Here is a 23,431-nt window from a genome sequence, read left to right as displayed (position 1 = left end):
ACACGAGATAAACAGTAGAGACTGAAGTAAGATGAGTGAAATAACCTTTAACTTTGGCTTGGAGCAGATTCAAGAACAGCAAGCTGATTTGACTTTACAAGCAGACATGACAGATGTACACGGACCCACTGGCCCAGCAGTCAGCTCAGGGTGTCAAAGGTCAAATGAAAAACAGAAAAAAAAATCAATGGAAAAACATGTTTGCTTAATTTGGTCAAAAGTTGACACTTTAGATATAAAAAGCTTCTTGGACTAATCAATCAGGTATATTATATTACTAATTGAATTTGATAGGCCCATTTCACAACAAATGTTTTCTCAAGGCTCCTTTAAAAAATAATAATTTCAATTCATAATCTGCCAGTGTAATAAATAGAAACTAAAAAGCCTTAAAGAGTGACATCAGGGATATTTGTGTGGTTTAGTATGTGTGTGTTGGTTGTAAAAAGTTGAACGTTTTCTTTTATGAAAGTGGAAAAGTTTGCCCCCTGACCCCACAGAACAGGCCCGTTTCCAAGCGGTCTTCCACACTCGGTGTTCTTCTCACGCGAAAGCACATTATCGTATTCCTGGTAGCTAAAATGACAGGTTCAACTGACCATGTTGAGATGACGATTCTGAAATAGCATCCTGGGAGAGCTCTTGAAAACAATATATTCTTCTTTCACATGCAGCTGCAAACCACTTCCTTGCACAAGGAAACTTTGAGTAAGCATCAAGGTTTTCTGTGCACTAAAAAGTATTTTACTTCCATTCACTACACATAATTAACTGTAATTAAGGTCAGTGTAAAAACAGACCTTAGTTTAATCATGGCAAAGAAGACTCCTGCATTGATTTTTAACCAAGATTTACTTCAGCTTTTTCAAAAGCTTCTGTGTTTGTTTTTTTTTACTCGAGTATAGATCTTATGAGCTCTGTGCAGCATGCGCCACTATTTAAACAAACATGAGTTTGTTCCGTCTCAACTGCGTACAACTCCTTTTTATCCTTTAAAAAACAAGCCAGCTGAGTGATGTTTGGGCCAGCGGATCAGCGCCGCTCAGTTCTGGATGGAGACCTCAGCACCCCAAGACAATGATGTATGTTTTGTTTGCTCCCTGAACCCACAACGCCCACCACTCAGCGCCCGTCACGCTCCATTCAACAGGCCCCTTCTCCTCCGTGTTTTAACAACCTTTTTGCCTCGACTGTTTCTTTTTCTTCTTAAAATCTCTTCCTGTGGATTACAGACTGGGTTTTATTTTTTTCCCCTCTTCTCATTCCATGGAAGTGGTAGGGTGGAATCATTGCTTGTTTAAATATAAACTACAGAGCTGGCCTCTGCATGGCATGAGGTTCCAGTAGCTGCTGGTTGACCACAGAGGAAACACAGAGCGCTGCTGTTCGGCGAGCTCCTCCTCTGTCGGACTCGGGTTCAAAGGGGAGACAAACTGAGCATTTGAAGCCCAAAGCTTTCCTTTTCTCCCAAATGGTTTCCTGCACCTTTAACAGTTTGACTATGAAAGAAAAACTTTGTCTACAATGACGGAGCTATTCACAATTTTAATGCCATTTTTGTAATGAGATAAATCATTTGAAATTGTCCGTGTAGCTGCAGTCAAGCTGTTTATTTTTGTTGTTGAAGATTTTGGTGAATCATTTTGATGAATAAGTTTTACGTGGATCTAAGCATGAAGAAAGTAAGCAGGTTTTGTAAAGCATCAGGTCCAAAATGTTAAAAGTTTAAAAACATGGATGTTTCATTCAGTTTTGCTTTTAATTGCTTTGAACCATTCTGTTTTGGTATAAAAGACCATAAAACAGCTGATTTTACAAACCTTAAGGTGGAATTTAGTGGGAATATTCTCCAATCCACTCAGGTTTATATCTATACAACCTTTAACCATACTCAACACATTTTCAGGGGGGTTGAGTGAATAGAAGAGCTGAATATTTGTCTGTTTTATCTATTCTAAAACCAGCTCTGATGCATGTTTAGGACCGTTTGCGTGGAGGAAAACTCAACTGCATCCAAGTTCAAACTATCTTGCTGCTCAAGTGGATGGAAGAAGAAAAGAATAATTAATCTGATGACAGAATACATGCTCACATCCTACATTTACAGCTTTGATTCTTTTTGCATATTTAATCATTTGCTTGACCATCTTGGGCTGAAAGTTTATTGCTCTGTTCACAGTCATTAAGTGCCACTAAGTGGTTATTGATTCACTGAAGGAATCAGAAAAGAGTTCAGACTTTTCTGCTGTGTTACCACCAAAATCCTTCCACATGCTGAGTAAATGAGTTTTCATCCCAGCAGTTCCTTGTGCGACTCTGGATGAGTTTGATTAATGTTCTGATATTACTGGGAGATTTGAGTTGCACCTGCAATAGCTGTGTTGCAGGTGTTGTCTTTGTAGATCATAATTCTGCCACAAAAATCCACAATCATGAATAACTTATTTTGATTAATACATCGACTTTCTGTAGAGCTTGAAAGCAGTGAGAAGAACATTTATGGATTAATTCTCAAGTGTTCAAACTTTTGACCCAACAAACAGGCAAGTTCGATTGAAAGATAGTCTGTTACTAAATCCTCAACAGTGCAGGCTTTTATCTTTTTCTGCTGAAAGTTTCAATGCCCTGCACTTTTATCAGTGTGAAGTACACCATGACCTCTGTATCTTTTTATAATATCCACAAATTCCTTCTTAGTTCATGTTCATGTCATAAATCTTGATGTGGGATTTAATGTAGAAAGACTGCTGAGGTGACAATAAAAGAAAGCATAAGAAGCAGAATGAAAGTTACACAAGTATTAGGATGCACTACCAGTAACCATATCTGCTTATGCTCGATTCAACCAGTAGGGATTACAGCATAACTTTATTTACTTAAAGCAGGTAAACAGAGCAGAACAGGCTGAAACGTGGCCGTTGTCTCTTAAGTTTATCTCTGGGTTTAAACCGGGATAAAAGAACCTGGAGCATCGATGTGTGTGGTCTGCAGTGCAGAGGAAAAAAAATAAATGCAAAATGTTCAAATTGTGTCTAATGTTTTCTCCTTTTGTTTCATTTTATTTAAACATTTTTACATTCTTTGTGAAATTACAGTGTAAAATGTAAAATGCACATGTAATTTCTCTCCAGTAAAATTACTTATGATTAAAGTGTATAACACCCAATACCTTTTATTTTAGTCTGCTGAATAAATTCCCCCAAGAGTCTGACTTACATCAGAATCTGGTTTGTCAAAAGAAATCCTAGATAAAGTTGTTGTTAGGCATGACTGCTTTCAAAACTATGCAGTATACCGAAACAACACAAACTTCACAGTGTGTTAGTCATACAGGTAATTTCAGGGTCTAGCATCTAAAAGCCAATTGTCAGGTAAATTGATATCACTAATTGCCTTGCAGCACATGTTGGCATTGTTTCATTTATTTAACTGTGCTTCTGTAAATGTATGTGCAGTGCTGTGGAGTCTGGTAATCTTTACAGCTGTAATAAATGAAAGTACATGTACCAGATGTTGCTACATTCCAACATAACTTAAACACAATTTCTCCCCAATGATACATAAAAGCTTGGGACCAGAGAGTCAGAAATAGATTATTGCAAATCAAGGCACTATGTGGGGTTTACCAAGCAGATGATTTTTCATTGTGCATACACAGAGTGATTTCGCTCATTGTCAGATGAATTCCCCGGCTGGGCATAAAGCGGTTTAGGTATCCACAATGATCATTCCTCAACTCCTGTTAGGTGGTATTTTACCTACCACAGGAAGTAGAGAGTAGTGGAGGCAGAATCCCGGCTCAGAGGGAAAGTATTCATCTGATGTGAAGCGAACAATAACTTGGCTGCCTGTGGATTTTTGACTTGTTGGTACAGATTGTGACCCACACCAACGACCCAGGATTGTCTTCTCAGTGGGATCCTCTATTTCCACAAAGTCATACCTAGGAGAGTGGGGCAGAAAATTGTAGAAAGTCATAATACTGTTCTTGTCAATACCCAATAAGTTCAGGAAATGTAACAAATCAGTTCCATCAAAGTTCCAGAAATGTTCCAGGAAAGTTCTAGAAAAGTTCTGGAAATAGACTGGCGTGTTCTGAAAAGTAACATTTTAAGTTCTGTGGCAGCACATATGAAGTTAAAACTGTCTAGAAATGTTCAGGAAGGTTCCAGGAAAGTACATGGTAAGTTTTAAAGTACCTAATAAAGTCCCCAAAAATATCATTATTTTTATTTTGGATAAATTTCAACAAAGTTGCAGAAAGTATCTGGTAACTTTGAGAAAGGCTCTGTAAAATATCCTCCAGGCTCCTGGAAAGCATTGACTCTTTTGCTATTTTTGGGTAGCATCAATAAAAAAGACTTTTGCCAAACGATGGCATTCAAAAATTCTAGAGCAACCCAGGAAAGCATGATTTCCTGGGTTGCTCTGCAAAACTTTGTCACCTTGTTTTTTTACAGAGATTTCTCTCCACTGACCAACCTGTAAAACCCATAAATCCATTAAACATTATAAAGTGCAGAAGCTCTTAGCCCCAGTCGAGTTTCTTTTGTTGTGTTAGTGCTAACACTGAGTGTCTCCAGTTCTTGTAAACTGCAGTTCAGGAGTTCAGCATTTTATTATTTATACGCGTGTGGAGGTTGCACTGCCTCCACTTCAGCCGCTTCTGACTCCTAATCACTTTGCCATTTGCATCAACAGAGACGCTAACCTCTCATTTGCTGCTGCCAATTTGGATATTTAGATTTCAGGGACATTGTTTATTTTTCCAGCAGGTTGACGCCTCAGTTCAAAATGAATTTTTACCAGGCAGCTTGTTCTGACATGAGCAAAGCGTTAACTGAGTTTTCTCTGAAGTTGAATGTTTTAATTCCCACTTTTTTAGTTGGGGATTTGCATAAACTGCAAGCTGTTGTCTGAACAAACAAAACTGTCAGAAAAAGTCATGTTGCAAATGATCCTTTGTAAAAATACATACATTTTCACTCCATCTGAAATCCTTCAATTTATACCATTTTCTGTTTTCTACATTGTGAGATGCTCCTGAAGGAAAGCTTTTTTCTAAAACTTGCCACTCTGACAAATCCACGGTTCTGACAGATGGCTTATCAATTATGCAGAATTGCCTGATCATTACACATCGCCATGTGTTCAGACTCACCATGTCAAACAGTGATTCCTCAAATTAACCAGTGCACTGACAAACTGTATATACCAAACTCCATAAACTATTGAGAACTGAAAAGTCTTTTAAATTGAAATTTGAAATGAAACTATGCTTTATGCACACAGCAGTGTGCAGTAAACTGTACTTAATATTCAAAAAGCTTTTTCCTACACTGTTTTCACCTTGTCAATTATTAATAGACAAAATATCCGCCACGGCAATGACGCATATTAGCAGAACAAACACATTTTTTTTAGTCCTCTCTTTTCAGACTGAAGACAGAGGGCACAAATGCATTTCTGAAAACAGTCATGTCTGGGAGCTGCCAAGCACGACTCTGCTGCCATGCCAACCAGCAGCGAGAGCAATCCCTCTTCAATATGCCTCTCCTCCAGTGGATTTGGTAAGAATGCTTTTCATCTCGCCACAGACAAACAGAATAGCAGATGAGCATCTCAACTATACAGCCCCTCTCTCACATCTTAACTCAGAGATCTTGCTCCAGGCTTGCAACCGGAGCTGAACACGTCTCCCACTGCTTGTTTGCTTTAGCCCCTGTCATTGCTGTGGATCACTGCATAGGACACGGCACGCTTGTTTATTTGAATCACAGAGCGGTGACACGGAGGTAAATGCCTGGCATCAATAGCTTTGTGTTAGTTTTTTTTTTTTTCACTGACAGTCATGTTGGGAATGTCTGAGGGGGAAAAAATTGTGAATGAATTTTTAAACACAGATATAAAAGAAGAAACGGCCAGGATGATATGTTTATGAGTATGTATGAGTGTGGGGTAGAAATGAAAAGTGTTTAAGGGGAAAAAATGTAAAAAAAGGAAGAAAAAGAACGTTATACATGTTTGTAAATGTACATCCATTCCATCTGCCAACGCTGCCAGGAGTCTGCATCCTGAGATCTGTCAGAAACCTGTTGGGTTGAGGGGGATGAAGGTGAAAACTGCTCCAGCTGATAGTGAGGTGCTGACTTCCCTGGACCTGGAAAAGGATCCTACTATTGTCTCTTACGATGGTCTCCAAAATCTATGACATGTTCAGGCTGGTAAAGAAGGGACAGCACAAAAGCTGTTAGTCTGCAGTCTGAATCATGGAGCAACTTTCACTCTCAGGGTTTTGACGGCTGATGTCTTGTGTAAACAGAGACTCAGAAATACACAGGTGTGTGGATATAGAGCTGTGTGGGTTCCTTCAGTCAGCAGCAAATAAACACATAAAAATGCAAAGTGACGTTGAGCTAAAGTCTGAGTCCACAGTGAAAACACACAGCACAGTTTTAACAAGATTCTGGATCAAGACCAGAACCGGAACAAAAAAACATCTCCTCTAATCGGCTATATTTTGAGGACATGCTTTTTTAAAGCGTCATAGTATTTGTTTCACATTGGTGAATTGCTTTATTACAGGACCTGACAACTTTTAAGGCTCTGGGGGAAGCAGTAGTTCCATTTATCATCCATTAGAGGGCTCTCCAGGTATTTCAACGGCGCTCTCATCCTCCTGTCTTCTCCACCTCTCCCTAACTGGTCTCCACTTCTCCAACCAGTGATTCACAGACATCCTGGCGCTGAGTATTATGCACACCAAATAAAATCGATCATTAGGAATTAGGAAGTCCATTTAAACTGAATGACAACAGAGGTGAAGCCCACCAATAACTGAAAGTCAATAAAACGGATGATTTATTGTGGTATGTTGTTGTGTATTTGTGTTTATATGTTTCCATTCAGAGGGCGGGGCGTGTCATTGAATCTATTTAGTACGCAGCTGAAACTATCGACCTCATCATGTGAAATATGATGGTCTGATCAACGTCATCGTGGTGTTTTGGGCAAAACAAATCACTCTGCTGTGGGAGTTTTTGATGTTCAAGGCCCGATGCGGCAGGCCAAAGGCAATTTCACAAATGGCCACACACCGACTTTAAATCTTTAAAGATGGACAACAATCCAGATGGGACATGCTTGTCTTTTTTCCACCAACCAACATGCATCTGACATGCCTCTGCGGAAAGCCTCTATGTGATGGTCGCTGACCAACAGATGTGCAATGTTGTCTTTTATGTTAAGCATGGCAACATTTATTAATGTGCTTTTCTTAAAAAGTGATGGTAAAGATTAAAGTTTGAACTCAGAAGCAACATCATTGGATGGATTATCTGATGTAAAGTTCAGGGACCCTTTTAAATATCACAGCATGCAGATAAGATGTCTTTATTGTCTTACTTGCATATTCCATCTTCAGGATCCTCCAGACCAAAGTTCTCATCAAATGTGAGCTGGATCCTCCTGTTGTCGGCCGCCACCAGCCTCCAGACCAGCATGGTATCCCTGGGATACGTGTGTGGGAAGTCTGGGCTGTGGATCATTCCCTCTCCAGACACAGTTAAGACTTTTTCCTGAACGGACTCCTGAACTCCTGAAATGGAAAGCAAATATTTGACTTATGTTGGGTTTTAACAGAATCTGGTTTGACTGACAGGTCAGATCATTTAACAGGAACCTCTGCTACCATCATGCATGCTGCCTGTAAAGTATTCACATCCCTTAAACCTTTATAAAGTCAAACTTCAGTGTATTTTAGGACTATAAGTGACAGAGTAAATACAATCTACCAAAATATGCAAGCAGTACTTTTCTGATTGTTTGCTTTAAAAAGTAACATTTTCATTTATTTCTATTTTATGCCTCACCTGCTATTGATTGTGACTCCCTAAATAATGTATTTTTTAATTAGCATATTTGATTCTAACTCAAACAGGTTCATATGTTTCTCAACCCAGAACGTTAACTAAAATATGTGTTTCTCATATTAAACTATGCAAGCACAGGCACCATGAAATTATTGGTGGCTTACAGGTATGTTTGTCTTTAGACAGACATTATTAGCAAATTTCTTGGCTACTTAGTAAATTAAATGTAGCATAGTCTGCTACATTTAATTTACATATACTTTATCTGCTGTGGGCTTTTAATCACTCAGTCTGTCAGGGATTCAGACAGATGAAAGGATGTTTCCATCTGAAACAACTGCACTAAAAAAATGATTATAGATTTGTCCAAAAACTCTGGTGAAATTAATATGAACAACAATAATTGATCAAGTTCTAATAATAATGTCATTAAAGTTATCATATGAGAAAAATCTGGTCAGTAAAGCAATGTTAAATTTTCCTTTGAATAACTTTATTTAGATTTTCTACTGCTGTAAAAATCTACATCCCTCAAACAATTTAGCTTAAAAAAAGCCAATTTTCTCACTGATTTCTGCTTTTATTAACAAGTTGTTTACTTGCTTCATGTATGACAGGTCCCTGTTAAGATGAATGTGTTGTGTGTCTCTAATGAGCGCTCTGTATTCGCCCAGGAGTCTAATACATGTGATGATCAGGAGAACCAGGAGGAGGTTAATGGGCTCAAGCGAGGGGACTTTGCTCCTGGACATTTGACACATAATAAATGGATGACTAACCTTTTCCCCTGTGCTCACGATGCATATTGACACCAGGCTGTCTTTAATTTAATATGAACTTGATGTTGTTACTTGTAAGAGAATAAAAAACACATTCAGGTTAAGCTTTCCAAACATTTTATATGCAGCACCATTTTGTTGGATAATTCAAAGCACAATAGAAATTTAAACGTTTTTAGTTTTCCTAACAATTTACGCTTTTAGTTTAAACAACTTGAAACAGTTATGAGAAAAATGAAAACTTAAACTTCATCAGGAAAACAGATCAAGTGTGATTGCTATTATTTGTAGATCCATCAAGAAAATATGACAGTAATGTCTGAGTTTGTATTAAAAGATCTTTTTGTTTTGTTCAGTTGAGCTCTTGTCTGTGTTGTTCTAGTCCTAATCTAAAGTAGAAAGATCAGTCATTCACTGATTAAACAGTCCTCCTAAAGAGACCAACTCTAGAGCCTCTCTCTGCATCACATCTTCTCCCAGATGGCAAAGGCACAGAGAATAAGAAATGTTCAATCAAATGTCATCAATATAAATGGACAAACACTGAACATACAGCGAATTAAATATATGTTTCTCTGATCATTCATTTTCTATTAGCCTCTCTACAGGCCTTTCATCACCTTACATATTCTTTTAGTCATAAGAGAAAAAGAGGATTCTTCTGAAACATATCTGTTATCACCCCGTTTCTCATCTTGCTCCTTATGTTAACAAATCTAAGAAAGTGTCTAAGAGGGTCTTGATGCAATGAAATGAAATACATTTTGTGGAACATCAAGTCCAGTCATGTTTCTGACAAGTTTCTGATCCACCTTGATTCTGGGATGAATGGTGTATGGCATGAAGCAGGCTTCTTACTTTTTTAATACATTTTGATCTGGAGGTGAAAGTTCAAAGCCTTAAGAGTCTAATAATGTCTCCAGTTGGTTAAAAAATATTAGTGCAAATGAAACGTGGGTCAGTTTGAGCTGCTCTGGATATTCAGCATGCCGAGGCGAGCGACTCCAAGACAGGTGGTCTTTATGCAATATGATCAGATTAGTTGGCATTTGCATTGATTTTGTAAGAGTAGTTTAGGACATATGGCATCAAGACTTTGCAACTGGTTGAGATTTTTCACACTCAGGGATAACCTGATCACCAGAAGCTGAAAGTCCAATCCAACCTATAGAATACACATTCTATAAACTCTCACAAATGATCAAATAGTCTTTAGTTCAATTAACCACACATTATGGTACAGTGGGTTAGTTGGGTCTTCTCCAAGCATTAACATGACAACGTGAGTATTGGTGTGATGTGAGAAAATGTCTCACAGACGTCTAAGACATTCTGTAACCTGCAGATGATCCAGTAAAGCTTCAGCAGGTGAAAAATAAATTACAGAAATCCAATATTGAAGAAACCAGTGCATAGATAACAATTTCAATCTTGTATTGTCAGATATTACGTAGTTCAGCAATTTTTCACAACTGATAAAAACTTATGACCAGATAAATTTAAACCAGTCAAAATGTCCTCCTAATGGAAGATTTAGCAAAAGAAGCTGAAGGACCAAGAGTTACATTATGTTTTTCTGGAGCATTAAGAAGAATTTCAGATTTGTCTTCATTTAGTTGGGAAAAAAGAACCATCCAACATTTTACACAGTCTAAAAATGTGTGTTTTGATGCCTACATGAGTTGTACACTTGAACATCATCTCCACAGCAGCATATGAGAAGATTACTGGTGAGACACTGCGGTCACTCAGGCGGTCTCTGTGAATCAGTAAACAGACTTTGTAGAGAATCATGATGGTTTTGAAACTGTAACTGTTTAACAACTTGACTTGGTATGCCTCAAAAATAAAAACTAAAAGATAAACTAATGCTTTGTCAAGTCAGCAACATTCAAAGCTCTGAAACTGAAGCGTTGCAGCATTCTGTGGACAATATCTTAATTTATGAAGAAATCCCCAAAGACCTGCATTAACCTGTTACAGTCGGTAAAGAAGAAATCAACATTCAGTGAAGGGATTATAGAGATATGGGTAATTAAAAGTAAATATGAAGTATTTTTTATATTATTTCAGGCTTTATTTTAAGAGTAAAACAAATATTCTTATAACTAAATTTCATACAGTGACTTTGACTGAAATGATGAAGCTCTTTTTGATCCCCACTTGGAATTTCTCCTGACATTTTCTAAAAAAAAAAAAAAAAGTGGGATAGCTGAGGCATGAAGAAAATGATTCCTGCAAAATGAACCAATTCTTCTTTATTGAAAGTATATCTTTGATGTTTTCATTTGGGTTTGGTGATGATCCAGGAGGGAACAGGCTGAATGTGCCAGATGCAAAGAAAAACAAAGCCCGGGCATGACTTCTCAATGAACAGGCTCTTTCATAACTGCGTGAGGAGTTTGGCCTGTAGTACAAAAGGTCTCACCAAATACACGCTACCATTTTGTGCAGAAGAACAAGCTTACCTCAAGGCTACAAAATAGATATCCAATAGCTTTATTCTTTTTATCTCACTTTGTCTTTCAAAAGTGCTGCAATTTTTATGCTGTTTAATGTATTTATTGATGCAACGATGTTAAAAGCATTCTGTTACAATATATATTGTTTGATTGTGGTGCATAAACTTTCAACATAAAAAATTTGATGGACAGTTTTTACACGCTTTGCTGGCTAAGGAGAAAAGAAGCCGATAGCTTTCATGTGATTAAAGCTTGGCCCTCCATCACAGTGACATGTTTTTAATTACATCTCCATTACTGTTGGCTCTAGCAAACAATCTCCCCATGAATAATGTGAAAAGTATATGATTCTTTAATGTGTGACTCCAGAGACAGATGGTATGAATAAAAAGGAGGTGGGAATTCCTTGCATCATTCTATCATTCTGAAAACATGCAGGACATTATTCCTTATTTGGCAAAAAGATAAATGCTGACCAGAATGTCTGTTTTATAAGATTCTAAAAGCGCCTTGAAGTGAAACACTGAGGACACCGTCGAAGAGGGAAAAAATGCACTGTGTCTCAATGAATAGACATTCCAGACTGCTTTATGGATGAAACAATGCCTAATCCAAAAGTTCTGTTAGTACGCAGCATAATCCCCACAAGCTTAACACAAATAGTTACACTAGCTTCGTCTTTGGCGTAGGTCACTGAGCACAAATCTCAAGAATATCTTCCAACAGATTTCTCATCTTTTGTTCACCTGCATCAAAGCAGAAAGTTCTTAAAAGTGACCTTCATCCGAGCAGAGCAGCGGAAAACAAACACTGATTAAAGCTGGAGGTTGAAATAAACCTCTGATTTCTTGTAAGCATTAATCATGTCTTTCTTTTCAAGCTGTTCTCACTGATCGCCTCCGTTTGATTTATTCTGTACGTCTGACATGCTACCAGTCAGGAAGGATTCTGGGTGTAACGTTGCCTTGAATATGACCTCACTCCTAGGGTTAACCAGTGTCATCTAATGATCACAGAAGCAGTCCCCTCGAGTGAATTACCTCAAACATGACTTTTCCTTGACCTACTTTCTTCCCCTGTCAGGAAAGTCGAGCCGACTATTGAGGGAGGAAGTGACTCTGAATAAATACGAGCCTATACAGTGCAGCCATTGTGCTTTGTTCACACGTTAGTGGCTGAACCAACCATGCTGTTAAACATTAACCTTTCCCCTGCCAAAACTAAACAGGGATGTGTATGCAGAGAGCCACAGATTGGTGCCCCACAATCACGCATGCTCATGCAGACTCACAGGTCTGACCCAAACACAGTGATTTGCTTTCCTGCATACCTGAACTTTAATAAATGTTCAAATAGCTTTAAGCAAAGATTAACTGATACTGACCTCTTTGTCCAGACAGCTCCTAAACAACTCAAGGGAGAAATAACAACCTTTCCGAGTGGCACTCATTAGACTCAGGAAATTCTGTGTTTCATGCAGTCACTGTGGCTGACAACATTGATTCACAGTTTTATGGTTTATCCAGCACTGAAGAACGCAATAAAGAAAATATTAGAATCCATTTCTGAATGATCGAAATACGAGGATCCACTAATTAGCATTGTTATTATTAGCAAGTCTTTAAAATTGATTTTGCACATTACAAGGTTAATATTTGCCCATCTATACACCATGTTTTCCCACCAGCCTCATGGATCAAACATAAGTGCTTCTGACAGCTATTTCCTGTTCCGTAATTGACAACCAGGTCAGTGTGACACCAAATCCAAATTGCTTTTAATTTCAGCCTCTTACTCCCTCATCAAACTGAATGGGAAACTCTGAGCGGTTTATGGCTGAAAGAGCTTTGCTCAGGTGATGAAACTGTACCTAACAAAGAATTTCCTTCTCTTAAGAGTGTGTATTTGGGCCTTCATTCAAGTGCCCCGCCATCTGCAGCTTATTAAGACCATGCAGTGGATACTGCAGGTGCAGTAAATTCCCAACCATGCTTAGGATATTTATTGCTTTTAGGTTTACAGTAGGTCAGGCAAGGAAGGGAGCTGAAACACACCAGAGGAATTCTATACCATTAAAAAATAATTTGGCTGCATGGGAGCCTTTCAGTTGCTCTTTGATCTGCTGAGCATATGGCGCTGCATGTTTGACCAAAGAAGGAGAGTTTGGGAACACAAATGCTGGGTGATGTTGCCAATAATGGAAAACAAAAACAAAAGAATGTAATGAATTGTTGTTTGAAGAAGAGGGAGTAAAGCAACAGATCCTCAAGATGCTTCACGTCTGGGGAGAAATTAGACGTCATCAGAACAATAACTGATGATGTTCTTCATATTTCAGTCTAAAACGCTGCACAGATTCTGCTCTGAACGTGATACAAAAATAAAAATATGTATGTTCATTTTCTATATTAAAGAATTGTCTGATTTAGTATAGAGCTCCATCACTGTTATAGAGGTTCAGTAAAGGTTCAACATCCCTTTCTTTTGATTTGGTTTAAAGGTATGTCAGTTTTCAATATTAGAAATAGAAATCAGTGAGAATAAATCTCATCAGTGAGACACTGAAGGTTTACCACGGCTCCCAAGACTCACAAATAAAATAACCCCATAGAGGTGTAACATCTCAGGAAGCAGAAGGCCCTGCACACATTTAGCCATGCAGACATTCCAGTTAATAACAAAAACTGGAAAACTAGAAGTTCTGTCATTTATTTTTGCGCGACTCTGCCCCATTATCGTTACCATGGAGACGGACTTCGAGATAAACCTGTAATAGTTGGAGCCGATTTAATGTTGGGATACATTTCATGAACATATCCTGACCTCATACTAAACAGGTCAATTGTAGTGACATTTTTCAAAAGATCTAATGTCATGGTTAGTTTTATATTCCCAAGCAATACCCACTTTAACACTCAACACCACGCTGAAGACATGGCCTTTAGGTATTACTGTGATTACAAAGCCGGCAAAATAAGTATTAAACACATCAGCCTTTTGGTTTAAATGTTTCTAATGTGTCTAATGTGAACACTGACATGAAATGTATACAGCAAGCCAAATAATTAACACACACACACAAAAACAAATTAAGCAAATTAGTCCACAGATGATGTGGGTAAAACAAATTGGATTAGAACAGAGTAAATATTAAATAAATGAAGAAAATTATGTGCAAGGTAGCATAAAAAGCCAAGATGCCATCAGAAATCTAGAACAGCCAAGAACTGTACCAAACAGGTTCTTGTTTGAATCATTTATTTATGACAGTTTTAATAGATGAACTAATCAGAGGAGAGATACCACAGCTGAGGTACTGAGAAAGAACCTAAATATTTAGATTTTTTAAGGCAGATTTTACATTAAAAAATAAAGTTTGTCTTGACAAAAATCATGTAAAAAAGGTGAGCTTATGAAAGTGAGAACGGCTTGATAAAGACAGGAAAAATATACTGAAACTTGAAGTTTTCTTTGGTAGTATTATCCAAAAAAAAAAAAAAAAAGATTTCTGAAGGATTCCCCCTAATGTTTAAAATTGTAAATCTAAAAATCTCCCAATACTCCGATCATCTTCAATATGCAACTAAGACCTCTTATGGCATAGTTTTAAAAGTCAACTCTGCCTACGTGATTAAATTAAGCTTTTGTGTTTGTTTCTTGCAGTATCATAAAAATAAAACACTTTATTAATCCAAGTTCATCACCTACTCAGAGGTGAAGGAACTGACATCATTCAGCTCATCACAGGATAACTCAGACACACTCACGTGTCTAAATGCCATTTTAGACCTCCAAAGTATTAATCCTTCATTTCCCTGATGCACAACTTTCAGGAAAACCATGATAGTAACCCTAAACCCACTGGAGGCATGAGACATTGTTGGGGGAGGGGCTGAAAGAGTCATCTGGTCCGAGGTCTCCATGGTCTAACCGAAGGGTCAACTTCAACCATGAGAAGATGAGAAACATCTGTCAACACCTGCTGCAGAGGTCACATCAGACATCTGTCCATCATATCAGATGACCCAACCTGATACACCCCATGTCCGTAACTCTGTCTGCAGAACAAAAATCAGATTAATGTTCTTCAGAACAATCCATAATGCATGTTTGTGTGCTTACTATATTGTTGAGACAACCATTTTCTGCATCAAGAAGCACATTCACTTTATAAATCTCAGAATTTTTTTTTACATAACTCAAAGATCACACAGTTTCTAGATAAGAAAATACTTCAGTTTCCAGTGAACTGAAAACAGCCAATGTTTACAGTCAGGTGGAAAGAGCAAGAAGCCCTCGAGCCATAACGGATACAACTGCAGCAACAACTATGAAACATTTCCGAAATGAAATGTACAAAGTGTTAGTGCAGAGGCGATTACAAATTGCGATAAGGTTTTCCAAAGCCACAGCTGCAGGCTGCTAATGATAGGAAAGACACAGAAGTGTGTGTGCACATGTGATGTGTGAAAAGCTCAGACACCAAAGCTATGCTGAAGTTTCATTTTTTTAACACCCCAGGCTTTGGGTCCATCCTGCACAGAGACAGAAACACACATAAGACCTCTCCTCATATTACAATGCCTCCTCACCCCTCAGTGATTCTGTTCAGTCTCTAATTAGTGCCCACAGTTGTGTTTGGCATCCAGGAAATGTAAGATTAAGTGTCACTCTCAACTGCAGCCGTCTATTTGTGTTGACCCTCTCAAAATGTAAGTCTGAGCGTTTAACTCAGCTTCTAGAGAATATCAGGCAAAAAAATCTGTTTATTTAGTTTATAAAGGTAAAGAAGACAAAATTAGTTTTTCGTAGGGACCACATGCTATTTGCAATAACTACAGAGACTTTCCACGCAAACGACCTACTATATATTGCTGAACTCCGATGTCCTGTGATGAAACCAATCCAATAAGAATAGGCATCTCTGTGACTTGGACAGAAATGGGCAGAATCCGAAACTTAACTGGGCCATTTTTGCTTTCCTGGGCTTACTTTTATTTGCTTTTGGGCAAAGAATGGGAGGTTCCCAGTCCAGCAAAACCCCATCGACTTGTAACATACAGCATCAAAAAGAAAAAGCTGAAGAGAAGGATGCAAATGGTGGCTCACATCATGCATTGCACTGTTTGGTAAGAATCATTTTCTTCTGTTATACAGCTGCCTAGTGCACTGAGCTACAGCCTGCAGCCAGAAAAGTAGATTTAACATAAACTCAAGTCACTCTTTGAGTCAACTCAAAACAGCACATCCACATCATATCTGGAAGATGACCATAACATCTGATGACATGCTGGAGTAATTTATTTATCACACGGCGTCCCTACATAATGCCCATCCCCTGCAAATAGGGCTAAAGTTGGCATCATTAGTTTTTGCTTTTCCCTGAGAACAAAGCAAAACACCAGAGGAGATCCAAATTAAAATTCAAAAATGTTGACGCAAATACCAACAACAAATAGAAGGAGGAGGAAAGAAAAGGCTGGAAAACATTTCATCCAGTCAGTTCCAGCCTCCCCTTCTGGCTGGAGTCCATGTGTTGACAGATGAACCACGTCTATTTCAAACTCCTCCTCACAGCTGTGGACGGCAGCTCCAGGCTGCTTTGTAGTCACATCTGTATGCTGGACAGCTGGATATTTGGAGAAAATTACAGTTTGATCTGTGGCAAGCCAGACTGGAGAATATATTCAAACACTGCAATTAGGACTGATCAAAGATCCATTTTTTGCTCTACAAGGATTGGTAGCTGATCACGAAGCAGCAGCTGAATCGCTCCAAGACAGAATCAGTGAAATTAGCCAGAAATGGCTCAGAAGAGTTTGTCACCATTTGTGAGGAATTATCTCTAAATTTACTGCAGACCCCATCTATTTGAAATCACACTATAATTTGTACAATTACTAACATTAGTCTGAATTTGTACTTACGAATTTGCCCCTTTAATTTGCTTAAAGTGATATAAAATCATAAAAACAACTAAAATAGGACAGCAGAACAAAAAATATATAACAGTTCCAGTGATGAATTTGTTGATCATGGTCTTTTTATATGATTGGTACATTTGAAACTCAAATCCTGATCAACAGTTGGCCTCTCATTCCTGATGACGTCAGTTCGGTTTTGCACCATCAGTATTTAACAATCACAGCAGATTTTCCTGTGCTCAGCTAATAAGTCTGGATGACAGCTTGTGTACATTAGTTTGTTGACTAAATCTGAGCCATTTTCTGTCTCAAGGACAGAATGGAAATGTCTTAATCTTGTTTACATTTCACTGAAAGATGAGTTGTCAAAGTAAAAGACGAAGAAGAAAAGTTAAAGAAAATACAAACTGATACAATTATGAGAGAAAATTTTCACCTAGTACTTTGACCAACATAAAGATCGAATCATCTGATCCGTTTTTGTAACGTCCTGCAAACCCAAACCTGTTGTTCCCTTGAGCAGTCAAACCAAAACCCTGCAAAAATGCAAACTGGTGAAGCCTCCTGGGCCCCCGGGTCAAAACCTCGCTGTGCTAACAATTTAAGTACTAGTCCAGAGCTTCGAGAACAGATACTTGCCAAGGGGTTGGCTGTGCTAAACTAAGCAAGTATAGGCTAGAAGTTCACATGAGTGCCAATTTGAGGATTAGAGAAAGAGGAAAATTGACATTTTTCGGGGGAAGGGATGCTGTCTGCAAGTAAAGCTGTGTCTAAAAGCTGGCAGGTTCATTCCCAGCACTGACAGAATCACAGACTAAAGACTGACTGGTTCAGGCATCGTTTTTATTACAGAAATAGAGGTTATTAATCACAGACTTGCTCTCAAAACTGCTTTAATCCTGGCACTCGTAGCAGAATAGTGATCATTTCTGATCACTTATGAAGGCTTATAAATATTGCACCATACAAGTTTTAATCATAGTTTTGTGTTTTTATCTCTTATCAAACATTTGACATCATAACTTCATTTGAGGTCAAGTTAAAGCTTAAACAGTGTAAAATGCTTAAAATTAGAAAGAAAATATTGATATTTCAAATTATTGCATGATGACTTTAAAACATGCAATTTCCACAAACAATTTAATTATTTATAGTTATTGAATAACTTATGGATCCTGTACACACTGATGGATTATTAAAAAAAGAGGGAAAAAAAACTAATTTCCAGACATCAAATTACATAAAAATGTACTAAAAATAATAAAATAAAAAGACTTATAGGAAACAGTGTAACTCTGGTTAAATGGACTTTTCTGTGGGAAAAGTTCTAACAAGGTCAAATACAAACTTTTTTAGATTAATATCTAAAATGTTAAATTAAATTCTTCAGGCAATTTCTGTTCGAACTTTTAACTTGAATTATGAATGAATTTGGTTGGCATATAAATTAGTTAGAGGAGGAAATATAATATGATATTCCCCTTATGGTTTCATAAGTATGGAGAGCCATTTCAGCCAAAATTAAATAAATAAATAAATGGGTGAAATAAATAAAAAATGAGTAAAATAAATCAAAAAATGAAGAAAATGAGTGAAATAAATAAATAATTTGTTAAATAAATAATTTAGCTTTTTCATTAACCCATTTTTTCATTTATTTATTTTTCATATTATCAATTTCCCTTTTTTCATTAATCTATTTTTCATTTACCCACTTTTCATTAATCTATTTTTCATTTAACCATTTTTTAATTTAGCTTTTTCATTAACCCCATTTTTTATTTCTTTATTTTTCACATTTTCAATTTCCCAATTTCTCTTTTTCATTTATCTATTTTTATTTATCCCTTTATCCATTTACCCATTTTTCATTAATTTATTTTTCAATTAACCACTTTTCAATTTCCCTTTTTTATTAACCCAATTTTTCATTTATTTATTTTTCCAATTATCAATTTCTCAATTTCTCTTTTTCATTAATCTATTTTCATTAATCTATTTTTCATTTGTCCATTTTTTCATTTATCCCTTTATCTATTTACCCATTTTCATTAATCTATTTTTAATTTAAACATTTTTTGATTTCCTTTTTCCATTAACCCGATTTTCTATTTCCCAGTTTCATTAATCAATTTCTCATATGTCCCTTTTTTATTTACCCAATTTTCTTTTATCTATTTTTCATTCAACATTTGTTTGAAAAATCTTTACTTTTCCCATTTTCCAATTCCCCTTATTTATTTAGTATTTCCTTATTTTCTTATTTATCACATTCTATTTCCCCGCAAAACTTAGGGAAAAAATAAATGCAAATGAGGAGAGGCACGTCATCAGGCTACAACTTCCCCAATTGGTTGGTTAGCGTCACACCCATACTTTGCTTCAAGAAAGATGGCGACCTACTAACGTGTTATCAATAAGCTGAAGCTCATTAACTTCATTAGAAAATCGTGTTATTACTCCTGACTTTAGTTCTCGTGTGGCCGCTCAGACAGAACGTGTTTCAGTTGGCGGCTCTCATGGACTCAGAGCTTCACCGTCGGGAGTTTTTATAGTTTGAACGAAGCGGCCGCTGAAGTTGGCTTACGATTGAAGGTTCGGGACACCTTCGTAGCTACCAGCTGTGATCCAACTATAAGGAGCAACTTTACTGTACATCGTAAGTGAACTGCAATATCCAGAGGCAGCTCTACGGACCATCGGGCTGAAAGAATGAGAGTGGAGAGCCTTGGAGATCTGCATCGGAGGCCATCTTTCAGACATGCACCGCTGCTGTCCGTCCAGGATCCTCCGGTTGCCCAGACGTTGCACGGTAAGCTACTAACGCTGATGTTTGTTTTCCAACTACAGTCATATTTAATCAATAAGGCTCAATTACGATCGCGGGAGTTTTTGAGTTGATCTCGGCAGTAGGTGACAAGCTGAACGTCTCTAGGATGTTGAGACCAGCACGTCCTCTGATCCAATACATCTTATTAAGGATAAAATCAACAAAACGTGTTCAAATTAATGGCCCAACAGGTTGATTAAAGACAGTAAAAAGGTAGGAGTGGTTTCGAGTCGATGGCCTTGTTTTACCTTTGTAAACAGACAACCTGAATACAGTGACCTTTAGTGAGGGTTCAGAATGGAGAATGGATAAAAGCTGAACTCCTGCTACAATCTTTGCCTCTCTTGGTTACATCCCTGAGGTGTGCCAAGTGTGGCCCACATGCATATAAATAAATATGACTATTAATTTAAGTATTCTTTGTATATAACTACCACCTTAGTTTCCTGTTTTGGTCAACGTGTGCCTCAACATGTTTTACTGTTCCTTAGAGGTGGACAGAGGAACCCACAATTTATCCTCCAGGAATAACAGTAGCACTTCAACATGTTTTTACTCAAATAAATCGTAGCTGAATAAAAGAAAAACAAGAGTAAAGAAGCATTTGGTAAAAAGTTGATCAGTACTGAGTAACTGATCAAGTTATCAATTATTTCATATCTAAAAAAATACACAATTAGAAGGCCCAAAATATTAAGTTCAGTGGAAATTTTGGTATTTTAAAGACAAAATGAAAAATTAGTTTAAATAATAGTGATGCTCATAATAAAATGACTTGAGTAAAAGTAAAAAGTTCAGCATAGTAAGAGTATTCCTAAAAGTTCATTTGAGTTTCAAAAAGTTACTCAACTATATTTAAGTAAATGTAATTAGTCACTCCTAAACTCTGCCCTTCTGAGGGAACAGGAGAAGGAACTGTTAAGGAAATAAATTAATCTTATTTTGATACTAAACATTGTTTCAATTAACAAATGAATCATAACACCCAGAACATATTCTGTTATGTTTATTCAAGGGTGAAGGAACAGAATGACTGGAGATTGGCTGAGAGGACACTGAACAGTGAGGAGAACCGTCTGCACTGTGAGCAGCACCAGAACTCCTGATGGGTCTCCTTCAGGAAGAACAGAGAGACGGCCGACCTCCACAGAGAAAGTTCACCCAAACATCAGAGGAAAAAAATGCTGGTGCTCAACAGCGCAGCCTCTTTTCTTAAACCCAACATACACAGGGTGTTGTGGCCCTGATTAAAAACCTGCTAACTTCAATTTAACTGAAACACAGAACCTCCAGAAATGTGATGAACATCAGCTATAGAGTGGAAATGACACAGTGAGATGAAAACATTTGTCTATATCTCTCTGTTATACAGGACATTAACATTTCAAAGTGTTTGTTCCAGAGCCCTGATACAAACGATAGCATTAGCTCATCCATCAGACATTTACTGAGGCCTGAAACATGCAGGGCAGACGACCTGAGGACTGACTGGTTAAACTATTTCATGATACTTCAGATTGCAATTTCCAATTGAAGGCGTCCGTAAATGAACACAATCATTATTCAATAAACCAAGCTGTGTAAAATAACTGCTAGGGTTGCTATTAAGAACCCAATATGTCATGTTTGTTCATTTCTACGTTGTCATACATAAGGTACTCCACTCACTGTTTAGCTTCATGTTGAAGAATCTTCAGTGTAATGAAACCAAAAAATAAAACGGTCCAAAACTTTCAATCTGTATTCTATTTTTGTAGCTTTGTTCTATTAAGATTGTTTCGTTTATTTAAGCCACAAACAAACGATCATTTTATTGTCTCTGGGACGTGAAAACATGAGATTTGATTAAATTAGAACTTCACATATTAGAAGGAACACAGATTTCATAATAATCAGTTTGTTTATTCAAAACAGTAAAATACAGACGGTTAATGCATATCAATGGTATAAGAACAGCCAATTTTTTTAAATGAATGTGTCACCAGTGCATTTGGCCGAGTGTTCCTGCTCCAGAAAGGTGAAGGTCTCTGGTCATCCTGAAGCTGTGAGCCCACTGGGAGTCTGAAGGGAAACACTGAGACCAGAGGCCTGCAGGATGGTCTGCATCTGAAAACATACATGATGGAAACATTAATGAATGTGCTGCGCCAAAAAGCTGTACTTTTGACCTGGTGGCGATGGAACCAGTTATGGTAGATCTGAACTTTGGTTTGATGACCTAAATATGAGAAGCTTCAGACTGACAGGAGTTAGGTTAAAGCCACATCTTGTGAAGTTGGGATATTTTTCCTCCAACAGGATCCAGAGGAATAGCAACAAACCAGAAGTTGGACTAGAATTTATTTCAATGTCATTTGTGAATGTCAGCTTCTCATTTTCAACAGTGCATATGCATGTGGGCCACACTTGGCACACCTCAGGGATGTAACCAAGAGAGGCAAAGATTGTAGCAGGAGTTCAGCTTTTATCCATTCTCCATTCTGTACCCTCACTAAAGGTCACTGTATTCAGGTTGTCTGTTTACAAAGGTAAAACAAGGCGATCGACTCGAAACCACTCCTACCTTTTTACTGTCTTTAATCAACCTGTTGGGCCATTAATTTGAACACGTTTTGTTGATTTTAAATAAGATGTATTGGATCAGAGGACGTGCTGGTCTCAACATCCTGGAGACGTTCAGTTGTCACCTACCGAGATCAACTCAAAACTCCCGCGATCGTAATTGAGCCCTATTGATTAAATATGACTGTAGTTGGAAAACAAACATCAGCGTTAGTAGCTTACCGTGCAACGTCTGGGCAACCGGAGGATCCTGGACGGACAGCAGCGGTGCATGTCTGAAAGATGGCCTCCGATGCAGATCTCCAAGGCTCTCCACTCTCATTCTTTCAGCCGATGCTCCGTAGAGCTGCCTCTGGATATTGCAGTTCACTTACGATGTACAGTAAAGTTGCTCCTTATAGTTGGATCACAGCTGGTAGCTACGAAGGTGTCCCGAACCTTCAATCGTAAGCCAACTTCAGCGGCCGCTTCGTTCAAACTATAAAAACTCCCGACGGTGAAGCTCTGAGTCCATGAGAGCCGCCAACTGAAACACGTTCTGTCTGAGCGGCCACACGAGAACTAAAGTCAGGAGTAATAACACTATTTTCTAATGAAGTTAATGAGCTTCAGCTTATTGATAACCCGTTAGTAGGTCGCCATCTTTCTTGAAGCAAAGTATGGGTGTGACGCTAACCAACCAATTGGGGAAGTTGTAGCCTGATGACGTGCCTCTCCTCATTTGCATTTATTTTTTCCCTAAGTTTTGCGGGGAAATAGAATGTGATAAATAAGAAAATAAGGAAATACTAAATAAATAAGGGGAATTGGAAAATGGGAAAAGTAAAGATTTTTCAAACAAATGTTGAATGAAAAATAGATAAAAGAAAATTGGGTAAATAAAAAAGGGATATATGAGAAATTGATTAATGAAACTGGGAAATAGAAAATCGGGTTAATGGAAAAAGGAAATCAAAAAATGTTTAAATTAAAAAATAGATTAATGAAAAATGGGTAAATAGAT

At 37.6% G+C, this 23,431-nt stretch overlaps 1 protein-coding gene across 1 annotated transcript in view; it reads right to left on the bottom strand.

Annotated features, from left to right (window-relative positions):
• Positions 1–23,431, bottom strand: part of pdgfc (platelet derived growth factor c) — a 46,158-nt gene that overhangs the window by 5,386 nt on the left and 17,341 nt on the right. Inside the window, exons 2-3 of the mRNA XM_008421061.3 lie at positions 7,405–7,597; positions 3,763–3,943 (exon numbers count right to left, since the gene is read on the bottom strand). Coding sequence (XP_008419283.1) covers positions 3,763–3,943; positions 7,405–7,597 — 374 coding nt within the window. The remainder of the gene's footprint in view (positions 1–3,762; positions 3,944–7,404; positions 7,598–23,431) is intronic.

This window comes from Poecilia reticulata, chromosome 10 (assembly GCF_904066995.2).
Source record: "Poecilia reticulata chromosome 10, P_reticulata-male-v2, whole genome shotgun sequence".
Lineage (NCBI taxonomy): Eukaryota > Metazoa > Chordata > Actinopteri > Cyprinodontiformes > Poeciliidae > Poecilia > Poecilia reticulata.
Note: the sequence above shows the minus strand (reverse complement) of the source record. Positions and strands in the feature narration are given on the sequence as shown.